Genomic DNA, 15,637 nt, shown 5'->3' with positions numbered 1-15,637 from the left:
AAGTTCTTTTGGTTGTAAGTATTATTTTCTGTGGGAACTCTATGCATGGAAAAATTGAGAGTTATAAGTAAAGGCCTGTGATCAAAGTCAGGTTTGTGGTCGTTTAAGATGTCAAAATTTATTATTTCATTTTATAATGGGAGATCGGAAATAACATAGTCTACCACACTCCTACCAAGTCTACGGATGTAGGTCACCTTGATGAAATTGGGCCACTTCTTTAGACCATTGCAAATTATGAGATCTTGAGCACTACAAAGCTTAACTAGCTCCGACCCAAACAAATTTTCCCCAAGGTCTTCGGAGCTCCTTTTGTACCTACTAGCCAGAGTAGGGTCTTCGTCTAACCAAAGAGGATTAGGGTTGCAAAAGTTGCTTAGAATAATAGCTTGGTTGTTTGAAGTTCGAGCATTAAAGTCACCTATTAAAATGATATTACCATCATTCCTTAGGCTATAAATATCATTCTCTAAACCATTGTAAGGGTTAGTTTTATCTAGATTCTTCTCCTTATAGAAGTTAGAATCGATGGGGGGAAATAACATATTGCTATGTAGGACTTTTTATTATTAGTTTCACTGATCTCTATCTAACTATATTGGTTGTGAGGGTCGTTTTTATAAATCCTAGCATGGGGGGAGATGTTCTTCTTAATGTAACAAGCTATTCCCCCAATGCCTTTACAGGATGAGCGCTTGTTCCAGGTAGACCATAGCGTAAAGCCATCTATGTTAGGGACCTTATATTCTTCACGCTCCCAAGTTTCAACAAGCAAAATAGTATCAACATCATTTGAAATCCAACTTAGCTTGGGGCCTTTGTTGCATGGGAAGCCTTGATAGTTCCAAGAAAGTATCAGGAGCATGTTTAGTTGCTATTGATTACTATCTTTTTGGTTTCTATCTCGAATATAGGCTTTTCTATTTCTAATTATTGCCCATTTTCCTTCCTTTCTAGCTTCTTTTACCTTTTGAACCTCCTTTCTTAATTTTGCTTGATCTTAGTGGACAATCTCCAAAGGTGTCTTTTCCCTTACTGATTTTCCTGCTGGAAATGTCTCTGTATGTTGCTTGCCCAAGAAGCATTCTTCACATAGGTTGTCTGGTTTTTCTATGGGTGGTAATCCCTTCACCATGCCTTTCCTATGCAGCAAATTCAAACCTCCAAAGTTGAGATGTCCAAATCTCGAATACCATAACCAATTTTCATCTTTGACCTCTCCTTGATAGTTCACTTGTGTCATAGTTGCCTGTTTTCTTCCATTCTCTTGTGAGTTCATTGAGAGTTGTGCTTGTGCACCTTCTTTCTTCAAATATGATCTTATTTTTAGGGGAAACATTCTATTGTTTGTCATATGAACCTTTGCAATCAGTTTTCTTCTTAGAGGCCTATCCAAAATTGTGCACACATCATTTTTGAACAAGACATTGTAGCCCTTTTGCATGAGATGTCCAATGCTTATGAGTTTATGCTTCAGATCGGGGACAAAGTAAACATCTGAGATGTACTTATTCTCCCCCTTCTTTGTTAGGATGTTAACTCTTCCTTTGCCCATGACAGAGACTTTGCTATCAATCCCTAATGTCGCTTCAGATTTCACACTTTCATCTAGATTGGAAAATATTTCTATGTTACCTGACATGTGGTTGCTACAGCCTGAATCTACATACCATATATCATTTTTTTTTTCTTGTGCTACATTACAAGCTAAAAACATCCTATCATGGTTCTAATTTTCTTTTGTGAAATTTACACTTGGGTTGTTACTAATGTCATATTGCTTCTTTCTCCATTCATTTTCATAATGACCATACTTCTTACAGTAATGACATTGAACTTGAGGTTTATCATACCTCTGACCTTGTGCTTGATTTTGGCTTGGGCCTTGACTTGGATTTTGATTGCTGCCCCTTCCACTTGAGCTTGAGGGGATGCTTCTTCCACCTCTATGTGGGCTTCCTCCTCTTCCTCTAGTATATGATCTTGCTCTGCCTCAACCTTGACCAAAGGAGACTTGTGGCTTGAATGCATGCTCCAATGAGGAGTTTGTTGCTCTATTCAGTCTATGTTCATGAGAAATTAGTGATGCATGAAGCTCATCCACTGAGAATTGTGAGAGATCCTTTGTCTCTTTTATGGCCACAACAATGGCATCAAACCTTGCTAGCAAACTTCTCAAAACTTTCTCAACTATTCTTATTTATTTGAGTGTCTCACCATGAGCCCTGATTTAAGTAACCAACCCACTTACATATGTAAAAAACGAGTCTACATTCTCAAACTCTTTCATACAAAGTGTTTCAAAATCTCTTCTCAACATTTGTAGTTTTGTTGTCTTGACTTTTGCCATGCCTTGGTAGGGTGTCTGGAGGCTGTCCCATGCTTGCTTGGACTTTGTTGTTGTTGCAACCCTTGGGAAAATACTTTCATGAACTGCTTCGAAAATATAGAACACGACTTTTCAATCCTTCTTCTTGTTGTCTCTCGAGAGATCTCTTTCTGCTTGAGACAAGGCACTGTGCTGGTCCTTGAAAACCATTGTCCACCAAATTCCAAATGTCTTGAGACGAAAACAAGGCCTTCATTGTAATAGCCCAATAGTCATAAATTTTGCCATTAAACTGAGGTATATGAGGATTAGTGAAGCTTGTGCTTGATGTTGCCTTTTCTCAGTGTAAAAAAAAAACTTTATACCTACTGGTAAATTCGCTCCAAAGAAAAAAACGTTTTGTCCTCAAAACAAATTTTAATTGCTTGTTCCAGGTAGACCATAGCGTAAAGCCATCTGTGTTAGGGACCTTAGATTCTTCACGCTCCCAAGTTTCAACAAGCAAAATAGTATCAAAAGGAAATGGAAAATATTTAGCTATCCAAATGACCTGACCTGTGCAATATTAGAATATCATAGATAATAAAGCTTACCTATACCATTCTCATCAACTACTAAATAAAAGGGATAGCTCTGGCTGGCTCATAATTTTTATTCTATTCTCACCATTATTTCAAGTGGACTTATCCAAAATGGAAAAAGAAGTAAGACATAAATAATATAGACATTAAAAAAAAAAATTAGATAGATAAAAAAAAATAATAATAGTTATATATATAAAATCCACATCATCCTCCCCATATTTATTTTCTTCATCGTGCAAGAGCATCATAAAATACTATGAAATTTATTTAAAAAATAAATATTTAAATTTAATTATTTATAAATTTATAACATGAAACTTACTAAATATTTATTTATTTAAATTTAATTATAATATCAAAATCACTAAACTTTATTTATTTAAATAATACAAAAAAATAAACATTTACGTAGGAAACCATTAATTATAATATATTTTGTTTAATTTTATTTTGTCTTAACGTGCATGGTGAGTTGACATTGACATTAACATTTACATTAAGAATAATAAATATCACCGCCACTTTGACTTAAACCTCACAACTTACTTTAACACGAGAAGAAAATGTAGGTGGTGTTAATATTATAACTTTATAATAGCATGTACGGTTAGATAGAGTCTCGTCCATTTAATATATAGCTTGGTAGATTCGATCGGGTGTTGTCCGTTTGCAATTACTCTGAAAAATGAAGAGCATATAAAACAGACCTTGCCTTAGACTCTGACCCAGCAAGAAGCGTGTCCAAATGGCGTCAATAGCTGCCGAAAACTCAGAATCCATTATGAAGATTTTGAATGAGGATGAATGGCTTCTGGGCATGGAGCTCGCAGATTTCTCATGCCTTCCCATGGCGATGACTGCAGCCATCGAACTCGATGTTCTGCAAATCATTGCAAATGCCGGCAATGGCGTCCAACTCTCGCCCACACAAATCGTTGCCCATATTCCAACCACGAACCCCGACGCCGCCATTACTCTTGATCGGATCCTCAGAGTGCTCGCCTGCCATTCAGTTATGAGCTGTTCTGTGACCACGAACGAGAACGGGAAGGGCGAGAGGTTCTATGGTCTCACTCCTCTCTGTAAATATCTTGTCAAGAACCGGGATGGAGTCTCTCTGGCTCCATTTTTCTTGATGAGTAAGCCGTTGACGGAGTCCTGGCATTATCTGAAGGACGCTGTGCTTGAAGGCTCTCAGCCATTCACGAAAGCCCATGGAATGAATGCGTTCGACTACGCCGCCATCGACCCAAGATTCAACACGCTTTTCAACAGGGCAATGTCTGAGCATTCTACCATGTTGATGAACAAGATTCTGGATACTTACGAGGGTTTCAAGGAGGTTCAGGAATTGGTGGATGTGGCAGGAGGAGTTGGATCGACTCTCAATCTAATAGTGTCTAGGTATCCCCACATCTCAGCAATCAACTTCGACATGCCCCATGTGGTGGCCGATGCTCCTCACTATCCAGGTCAAACCGAATCCCCATTTTTCAACCATTGAAAAACATGATTAGAATGTAATAGAATCTAAATATGGTTAATGTGTGTTTCTTCAGCTGTGAAACACGTGGGAGGAGACATGTTTAATAGCGTACCGAGTGGCCAAGCTATCTTTATGAAGGTATGGCGGCTATGACTTTCGATTGTTGGGTAGTTTTAATTATATTGGTTGAATGATTATATATCTATTCATTATTTTTTTCAGTGGATTCTGCATGATTGGAGTGACGACGATTGCGTAAAGCTTTTGAGGAATTGCCACAGGGCATTGCCAGAGAAAGGGAAGGTGATTGTGGTGGACACCATTCTCCCAGTGGCTGCAGAGACATCTCCGTATGCTCGACAGGCATTTCATTCAGATTTAGTGATGTTGGCATACTGTCCGGGGGGCAAGGAGCGGACTGAGCAAGAATTTCAAGAGTTGGGCCGTGCGGCAGGATTCGTAGGAGGTGTTAAGCCCATTTGCTGTGTCAATGGATCGTGGGTAATGGAGTTCCACAAGTAACTTTGATATGATTCCATCGCACTTTCATTATCTCCATCAAGTTTGACCAAATCTTCAATTTGAAGAGAAAATAAAATCTCATAAATAGCTCAGTGAAACTTTCACCTGTTTTATTGTGCACGGATAAAAATGACTTTATTATCCGTTACCAGTGAATAAAAATTATGATAATATAGAAAATACCTCTCTCACTATGTTTAAAGTTGAGCTAGTTACTATATTTTAGTAGATTGTTATGATGCTTGAGCTGTGCTTTTCAAAAGGTTTGGAAAAAATTTCTATTCTTATGGGTTGTTATTATATTTTCATAAATTATTATGATGTGTTATAAAAATAAGTGATTTATTAGTTTTTATAGTATTTGTTTTTTTTAATCTCATAAAAAAACAATATTTAGGAAAAATATTCATTAATATTAATATCAATCTAGTTGGATTAGTTATAATATTTCATTTAATATAAAAATTATTAAAGATTTTCATGGGCATTTTAAAATTCTCTCTCAAGCTTGTGAAATTTACTAAATTCAAAATAATAATAATAATTAGTTTTGATTTTCATAGTCACCTTAAATTTTTTCTCAACTTTCTTAAACTTTTAAAATTTACTGAACTCAAAATAATAATAATTAAATTTGAAAAAAATAAATGATTTTTTTTTGTAAACTCAAAGTAATAATAATTAAATTTAAAAAAAAAAATCATTTTCTACTTTCTATATTAATAATAGTTTTGAAAATATGCAACCTTGAAATTTTAATTTTAATTTAAAAAACCCAAAAACTCTCACTAAACTATAACTTTAAAATTGAAAATAGAACTTCCTCTTATCAATTCGCTTTTGTAAAGTCTAAAGCCATGATTGATTATCAACTCAAATGGTAGAATATGAGGCAAGATCAATTCTATGATTTCTTTTGGTAAGAAAAGTATTTGTCCCATTTATAAAAAAAAAAACGACTCCCTTAGATATTTTGAAACAATTGAATGAGGTTAGTCCTTGTTGTTGGGTTATAAACCCTCGGGTACAATCCTCACACTTATACATTGTTTGGTGTCGTTTTCTTCCAACCACCCATAATAATTACCAGATATCATTATAGTGTGAAATGTATTCAGTGTGAATCATGCAGTCAAATAAGTTTACAGAGATAGGGTGTCAAAATTTAGTATAAAAAATATAGAAGAATAACCTCTTACAAACATTCAATCATTATTTAAAAATGAACATGTTTATACCTAGCTCGTATCTTTCAAGGAGTCCTTGTTTGACTCTGAGAAATGTGTGTGTGTGTAAACCAAACTCAGACAACAATTTCTCAGAGTCAAACAAGGAGAGTCAAACAAGGAAGTATTGGAGGAAAAAACTATAAATAGTATAAGGAAATAAACTTTTCTCTTCTCACAACTGATATGCCATGCATGGAATAGCTCATACGAATCATGCAGTAATGAATTAATAATTCAGATCTGAACTTAGTTAGGCATATTACAATACCAAAGAATTAAAGTGAATCAACTCTGTCTAGAAAGAAAAAATGTCAATACAAAACAATACAAAACAGGGTCGAGGACACATCCATTATAGTGAAATTATCAATGCAACTCAAATGATCCTTCCCGAGAGAATTCTAAAATTGTTATCTAATATACAAGCTTAAAATTTGCTCAGAAGAAAGACTCTTCCACCTCTAAGAACAAAATCTAGGTAAATGTACCAGTCTCCAAGATAATCCTAACATTTTAGTACTTAAAAAAGAAAATATCTATAAATATCAGTTTCTACCGAGGCATGTTAAAAACCATGGTTGGAACCCTTAACCATTAGATTTCTTGAAGGAGGGAAGAGACCCAAAATTATGAGAACCGCTGATAAGATATCTTGACCACTAGAACGAAGGTACTAGAAACCAAGACACATCACTCACCTATAGGTCAAAGAAAAAAAGTGATCAGATTTAGTATCTCGACCTTCTGTGGAACTATGCTCAAAATTTAAAGGAAAATTGAAGCCCTAATAAGAACTAGAGACAATACATGGGAAATCCATGGGGACCCATAGGATGTGGACGAGAAAAACCCTAGTTGAAAGTTGGTATTGAATTAAAATTATATGAGGGTTAAAACAAATATTCGTAGATGAATGTAAGCACATATCTATTAAGTGGAATACCTAAATAATGAAAGCACCAGAGAAAGCACCTAAGAATACCTTGAATCTATGATGTGAGACTCACCATAAAAAATAATAATAATAATAATAATAATAATAATAATAATAAATAAATAAAAATAAATAAATAAATAAATAAAAATGAAAATGAAAATGAAAATAAAATAAAAAATAAAAATAAAAATAAAAATAAAATAAAATTTAATCAAGTGCTAAACATGGACAGTGAAAATCCATTACAGGTGAGAGAAAACCTTGATAAAAATTACCCTTGTAGCTAACTGAACAATTGAACCAACAAACCTAGGGTTTGAGAAGCAGAATACCTAGATCGCTGGAAGGATGGAATAATGGTGCTGATCGATGACTAGGGTGAAAACCGGTACCATGTAGGCATTTTGAGCCCATTAACATTTCATTAAGATATAAACGCATAAAGAATAGAAATTGAGTCACACAAACAAACACAAGACTTTACGCTGTAAAACCCTCAAAGTGTGTCAAGGAAACGTCCACGGGGCAAGGGACTAGAATTCTTATTGCTCCAAAGTCACGAATGACTGTCCAACATTACATCAAGCTTCTCGGGCAATCACAAATTTAATATGGACTATTTTTTTTTACATAACTTACTATAGTTACAAAACTGACTAAGATCAACTTTACTGATTACAACAATACATTTAATGATAATTCGTTCTCATTTCGAACAATATCCACCTTGACAATAATTTTCCTAATTCCTTTCCCATGCCCATTCATTATCTCTTCTGCAAGCCAAGAGAAGCCAAACACAATTGCAACTTCTCTACTAAAACTGGCTTTGTGAACATGTTTGCAGGATTCTCCTATGTATGGACCCTCTTAAGAGCTAGTTTCCTGCCATCGATCACATGTATTACAAAATGGTACCTTACATCAATTTTCTTCATCTTGTTATGATAAGTTGGATTTGTAGAAAAATGAATAACACTCTCACTGTCATAGATGCATTCACTTTCACCTTCGTCCTTCAAATCTCATCAAGTAGACCTTTCAACCAAATTTCCTCTTTACAGGCATCTGAAGTAGCTATATTATCTACTTCAGTAGTGGGAAAAGAAACTATTTCTTGAAGCTTTGACATCCAACTAATATTTTTGCACCTGCAAGAGTAAAGACATATACTATAGTAGATCTCCTCTTGTCCAAATCACATGCATAATCAAAATCCACATATTCGCAGACTGAACCTTCACTACCAGTAAATATGATACAATTGTCACTTTTACCTCTCAAATATCGAAGCTCCCATTTCATTGCTCACCAATGTTCTTCTCCTGGGATTTCCATGAAACTACTGATAACTCTAACTGAATGTGAAATTCCAAGTCTTGTGGATACCATTTCATACATTAAATTTCCTACCACATTTTCATATGGGTCATGATGCATATAATTCTTTTCTTCATAAGTTCTACGACAAAGACTTGAAGAAAACTTAAAACGGTAAGCTAAAGGAATAGTAACATGTTTCACATTATCCATACTAAACTTTGCAAGTACCTTCTCCGCATACTTCTACTGTGGTAACCATAGCTTTCCACTTTTTCTTTCTCTATGTATCTCCATGCCCACGATATGTTTTGTAGTTCCAAGATCCTTCATATGAAATGTCCCAGAAATTTAAGACTTTAAACTATTGATCTATTTTGGATAAGTTATTTTAGAGGTGATAGGATAAGCTATTTTGGAAAATCCTTCGATAAAATGACAATAATACCCTGTCAAGCCCATAAAGGATCGAATTTTAGCAACATTAGCAAGGAAAGGCCATTCCATGATGATTTTAACTTTCCTTGGGTCAACAACTATTCCTTATGCAAATATTATGTGTTCCAAATATTGTATCTGGTCTTTATAGAAATCACACTTACTATACTTCGCGTACAATTGGTGTTCCCATAAGGTTTGAAAAACTATATACAAATTCTTCTTATCTTCCTCTAAATTCCTTGAGTATCTAAGGATATTATCAATAAAAATGAGGACAAAATTATGAAGGTAAGGATGAAACACACTATTCATAAGACTCATAAATGTTTTCAAGGCATTAGTGAGGCCAAAGGGTAGGACCACAAATTCATAATGACCATAACAAGTCTTCAAAGCAGCTTTAGTAATGTCCTCCTCTCTTACCCTTATTTGATGGTATATCGATTGCAAATCTATTTTAGAGAACATCGTAACCCTTTGACTTGGTCAAATATATCATCAATTGTTAACAAGGGATATTTGTTCTTAATATTCATCTTATTAAGCTACAATAATCAATGCATAATCTCATAGTACCATCCTTTTCTTTTATGAACAAGACAAATGTTTCCCTTGGGGACATGCTTGGAGGAATATAACCTTTGTCATGCAATTCCTACAACTATATTTTAAGGTCAGTTAATTGAAGAATACTCATTCGATAAGGAGATTTTGACACCTGTGTAGCCCCTCAGATTAACTATATGGTAAAATCGATATCCCGCTTGGGGAGTAATAAAAGAATTTCTTCCAAAAAGACATCCATGAAATTTTGAATAATTGGCAAGCATTCTAGAGAGGCTAATTTATCCCTAGAGTTAGTAAAAACCACTCGAACTACATATATTTGGCATCCTTTTTCGATATAGTTACCTAACATGAAGGCGATAATTGGTTTGAGTTTAATAGGTCTTTTTACTCCCCAAATCTCCTGTCAGGCACCCTCCTTAGTAAGGTAAATGATAGTCATATCTTCAAAATTTAATAATGACCAACGCTTTCCCAACCAATCCATTCAAATTAAAACATCATAATACCCTAAAGGTAAAAATATAGACTCACATTAATTTGTTGACCTACTACATCAATGGGATAATTGCCTATTTTGGTTGTTACCCTTCTTTTCACCTTAGTGGCTAACTATACCAGTGATGATTTTTTAAATTTATAATTTTGCATATTGAATTTTTGCATGACTTAAGGAATGACATAGCTTAAATTGGCTCCTGGAGCTACCACAATGGACACAACATGGTTATGCAGCCTACCTTCAAGTTCAATCATAGTAGGATGATATTCTTCTTGATGGTCCTCCAAGGCAGGGTTAATCTAAGTTATATTTTGGGCTACCTCACCTACTGTAAAAGTCTCTTGGACATTAGATTCCAGCATTGTTTGATGCGGTGAGGACAATTTTGTAATAGTGAGGCTCCCCAAAGCCCCAACATTGCAATGGAGGTTTCTATTATTGGATGGACTCTGGTTTACTAGAAACCTCTACTTGTCTCATTTAATTTTGTGATTTTAATTTATGTTGATTCTTTCCGAAAAAAAATTATTATGCTGGTTCTTATGCAGATTTTTAGAATTTCTACTTTTTGGTAATATCGTTCTTTGATAGTGTCTCTGAAAGTGTTCCAAGAGGGGTCAACTGTAAATAGAGAGAGTTCCTTGGCCCTTTTCTCATAGTAATTTTCACAATAGTTCTTGACATGGGAAGTAGCCTTAAGGAGTGCAAAAGTAATCTTCTCCCTATTAGAGAAACTATTAACTATAAAGTAACCTTACAATAGATTCAACCATTTATCTACAACATGTGCATCTATTTCACCTTTGAATATAAGGATATCGAATTTTAGTTGAACCTTGAAGAGGGAGATGCCTTTGAAGTGACTATTGGATGAAGATGCATTGTTGGTGAGCTTCTGCCGAAGGATCTCAACAAAGTTGTCCATCATTGCATTCCTTTGTCGCTTGAGGGCTTCTTTGAATAATATTTTGAAAGGATCTCCTCCTCCCCTAGATTTATTTTCCTCTTCCCTAGGAAGTTGTTGGGGTTGGTTAGTCCAGTCTTGCAAAGGTTCAACCAGTTGCATCCCTAACTCCTTATACCCCAACCTAGTTGGGGACATACACAGAAAAATTAAGAAGAGCAGACCACTCCGAATCCACTGATATAGATTTATCAATGAAGGAAATGAAATACAAATATGAACAGAAAAAGAAAGATACAATGAAAACAAAACCTCAATTCATTAATAAAAAAGTAATGAGAACCATTTACATGCATAATGGAAATAAACAAGCTCAGGCAATGGTAGTTTATTTTCTAGAAGAGATGTGGTCACTACATGCATTATGAATTGTGTTACAATGAGGCTAAAAGGTCTATTTATTATTAATAAATAATAGAAAACCTTAAAAATCCAAAAACCTAACCCTAGGAGATGAATCACCAAAATTTTGTGGGCTATGTTGGGGTAAATTGGTACATCAACTTTCCGGGGTCGTAACTTTGGCATACGATCTCCGTTTGACATGTATGATATATCGTTAGAAATATCAATGTGAGGACTACAACTTTCAATTGAAAACAAAAAATTATGGTCCCATGTTTTCCCTTTTTTTTCGTTTAGGGCCTCAAAATGGCTCTCGAAGTTCATGACTCAAAAATTTTCTAAAAATAGTAAATTATCCTACAATTAAGGAAACTGAAAGAAACAATGGTAGGGTTCGAAGTGGAATAGGTGGGTGGCCACCAATGTCCACCTAGATCACATCAAATATATTATATTAAGGCTTTGAGTACTTCTTATCATCAAGAATCCATAAGAAAAACCTAATCATTGAAGAGTGTAATGCTCAGAGATGAAGAACAAAAGACTTATGCACCTCGATGGGGTAGGTTGGAACATCAATTCCTGGGGTCGTATCTATCGCAAATCATATTTTTTTGTGAGCATGATAGATCATTGGAAAGGTCTATTTGAGGAGTACAATGTTTTACTATTGACCGATACTATAACCACTATTTTCCTATTTAGCCAAAAAAGGTCATTTAAGGCCTCAAAATATCTCTGAAAGTTTAGGACCAAAAAATTTCCAAAAATAGAAAACTTGCAAAATAGGAAATTGTTTTACAAAATACGAAAGAGTGTTGCGAGATAGGTGAAATAGATGGGTGGGCATATATATTCACCCATATGAGTGCTCCCCAGTAGGAAGAAATGGTCTCCATTGTGTCGTGTGCCTCCAATAGATGGAGAAACTTGTTTTGGACTTGATCCCTATTGAGCCACTTTCTTTGGTGCCAAACCTAGCTAGATTTGACAACCGAATATAGTTGTATCCTATGTTTGTTAGTGTTATTAATCTATGTGTCCACAATATGATCAACTATGGCATGTTTAATTCAATATGGGCTTAACTCTATATGTTCCAGCTAATCTTTAATTTCTAATGTGTCTAAAAATGGTGGATAGTATGGATCAAGGTGGTCCACATTAAACATTAAGTGTAGGCTAAGGAAGGGGGGGAATAATTAGTTGAAAACAATTGTCTCTCACAACCTTGGTAATGATCAAAGGTCCATATTAGAGTGGCTGAAGCTTCTTATAAACTCATGCAAGGCATTCATTTTGCAAATGTAGCCAAACCTTGTCTCCCACCTAAAATTTATGTGGAAACAATGCTGATTATGGCATTGTTTGCATTAAGCATTAGATTTTTCCAAGATATAATGGATTGGCAATTGAATGTGATGAATTGGTTCAATAAAATTGGTAGATTTGTTGGCTCCAGATTGAACATGTGTATATTTAGCTTATGTAGATGCAAAGAGAAGTGCGATGTCGATGGGACCCAATGTTTGAAACCGTATGCCCACCAAAATGGGTCTATAGCTAGTTGAGCTATGGAGAGCTCTATTGTAGTTGTCTTAAACATAACAAAGTCTCTCATCACATGTGCATGCATGGTTGGAGTTATGCATTCACAAAACATGCAAGATCAACATGTTGACGACCTTTGTCTCACCATCATTGTGGGGGTGGTGTGCAATTGATTTGGTGATCTGGGTGTCAAAAAATGACTAGATTCTTGAATAGAATCTACTTAGGAACATGCTTTCTTGATATGATATGATGGTATGCAAAATTTGAAAATGTACCCATATCCCTTTGAAGAAAATCATGGAAATAGCTTCTGATGTGATAATGTTCTTGTAGGTAGTCAGAATGGCCATTTTGGAAAATCTATTAATGACCAAAAACACATAGTAATTACCATACATGGTAGTACAAATACTAGACATATATTCCATCTAGATGGATTTCCAAGGTTGGATAGGAGTAGGTAGAGGGGTGTATAGCCCTTACATCCTACTGGTTAGTTTTTAAGTCGCATAGGTAGTGCATGACTTGATATTCTTGCCAACCTCCTCTTGAAGTTTCCACCAATAAAGATAATTCTATAGTACTACCATTATTTTCTACACACCAAAGTACCCTGCAACTCGACTGTGATGTACCTCAAAAGTAAACTTTTCACACTCACTCGAAGGAACATAAAGGAATCGCAAAGAGCATAATAGCGTGTCATGTAGGTTGAAGTCTAGAACTTTCTTTCCTACCATCGAAATTTGGTATGTGGAGGTGAATTCTAAGTCACTCTTTTATAACTGTGGCTAGATAGATGTCTTGTGCCTACAATAATTGAGAATTGTGGTTAGTTCCACAACCAGGGGATGATAGAGGTTATCTGTGACATCATTGTGCTCCCCTTCTTATATTTTATATTCAAATAAAATTTAAATGGCATATGATTGGTTTAGACGATACCTCCTTCACTATAATATAATGTTTCCATTACCAAAAGGCCTGAACAATGGAATACATATCTCTAGCATTGGTGGGCTATCTCCAAACAATATTAGAGAGTGTTTCACTATGATAAGAGACTAGATGTTCTTTATAAATTAGTACTACACCATTAGCATAGTTCGAGGCATATGTCTCAATCTCAAATGGTTATTGTGATTCTAGAAGGGTGAGGACTAGTGCAGGGTAATGACAATGATTTAGATCATTGAACACCTTTTGTTGTGATTAAAAATGAAAGAAAATTTTATTTTTATCTACCCTTGGTTACTTCACTTAAGGGACAAATGATATAAGGGAACCCTAACATGAACCTTTGTTAAAAGTTAGCATGGCCCAAGAAGCTGCAAAGCTTTGTAAGAGTCATCAAGGTAGACCAATCCTAAATAACTTGGATTTTGGCTAGATCCACATGCACTACTTGCTCATAATTAATGTTTCCCAAGTATTGGACCTTGTCAATGATGAAAGAGATTTTTTCCTAGTTAACACATAGCTTGTGCTACCATGGAATGTGGAGGACCTATTTGGTATGCTACAAATTTTCTTCTAAAATCTTCTCAAAGATGAGGATATCATATAGATTTACAATCATGAACAAGTTAGTGAAAGACCACAAGATATCATACACCATCCTCATGAAAGTTGTTGGGGCATTTTTCAGACCAAAATACATGACCAACCATTCAAAAATACCCTCCTTCAACCTGAAAGCAATCCTCCACACATCAGTTGGTTCTATTGGGATTTGGTGGTGTCCAAAATTCAAATTAATCTTATTGAAATATTTGGCCTTGTTTTCTAGTCAAAAATGTCTTTAATTGGGGGATTTAGATACTAATTCTTGATTTTCATTTTTTTCACCTCCCAATTCTTAAAGTAGATTTTCCAAGTCGAATATTAGTTTTGCAAAAGTACTACTAGGCTTTTTTGAATCTCAAGAACTTGGTTGAATGTACCATTTTTGGAGTAGCTCCTGAACCAATCAATTGATTTTCTCATTCTCTATGATAAAGAAAATATAGATTGGCCCATTTTGTTGAGGTTAAGCAAGGGCCAAGCCGAATGAATTATTGACCTTATAGTGCAGAGGTACCCCGTGGGTGAGGAGAATATGTCTCTATACTCTTCCATGATCATATTCAATTGTCGTTGCTTCTTGGAAGATACTTATGTGGAGGCAAGATGTGGCCATAATATTCCCATTTCCTTAAGAGAAAATTAGGAGGGAGATAAATTTTCGAGTCTCGGAGATGATCGTATTGCATTTATTAGTAGAGATGAAATAAACATCACACAATACCTTACTTATGAAAGTCTTGATCCTATAAGGGAAAGTGACATTTCTAGGTGACATAGATATCTCACCCTTGGTCGAGCCACTCAATGGTGTATGGTTGTAGGTGTGGCATTTGTTGACAAGCCCAAATACTTAATAACCTCTGTTGAGATAGCACTCTTTTGACACTTATTTTTGAAAATGGAATTTAATAGAGCAAACTATACCCATATTTTTCAGTGGAAGAGGCATTCACCTTCCTCGGAATATTTAGGCTCACTTTGCTAGACCATCATGGTGGAAGCAATGGAAGTAGGTTCCACATTGATGATCTATTTTCCCTTATCTAGTTGTAGTTTATAGTCAAGATCTGCATCTAATTCTAAATATTTTATCTTAACCACCAACAACTACTTTATAGTGCATTAATTGGTGTTATGTGAGGGGGTCTTGTAGCACATGCACCACTTTCCTATGTCCTTCTTCATTGTCCCAATAATATTCTTTGTTTATGGATTCGACGGGTTTGCTTGGTGTGGTCCTGTTTGGCTATGTATTTTGTTATGTGGTTTGAGGATGTCCTTTCCCTACTTT

General features: G+C 35.2%; 1 protein-coding gene across 3 annotated transcripts; it reads left to right on the top strand.

The window, feature by feature from the left end:
* The first annotated feature begins 825 nt into the window (after positions 1-825).
* On the top strand, positions 826-5,055 carry LOC149218675 (caffeic acid 3-O-methyltransferase-like). Of its 3 annotated transcripts, none has more exons than XM_089382444.1 (4): positions 826-841; positions 3,687-4,385; positions 4,473-4,537; positions 4,622-5,055. In XM_089382444.1, exons 1-4 carry the CDS (start codon positions 826-828, stop codon positions 4,919-4,921), a joined length of 1,080 nt encoding a protein of 359 aa, XP_089238570.1. In that variant the 3' UTR covers positions 4,922-5,055. The 3 variants fall into 3 exon arrangements, with proteins under 3 accessions (XP_089238570.1, XP_089238571.1, XP_089238569.1); XM_089382445.1 differs by having other exon boundaries at positions 826-852; positions 3,701-4,385; XM_089382443.1 differs by lacking the exon at positions 826-841 and having other exon boundaries at positions 3,659-4,385.
* Positions 5,056-15,637: the final 10,582 nt, after the last annotated feature.

This window comes from Pinus tabuliformis, chromosome Q (assembly GCF_031772625.1).
Source record: "Pinus tabuliformis cultivar Carrire ecotype Pingquan chromosome Q, CPIR1, whole genome shotgun sequence".
NCBI lineage: Eukaryota > Viridiplantae > Streptophyta > Pinopsida > Pinales > Pinaceae > Pinus > Pinus tabuliformis.
Note: the sequence above shows the minus strand (reverse complement) of the source record. Positions and strands in the feature narration are given on the sequence as shown.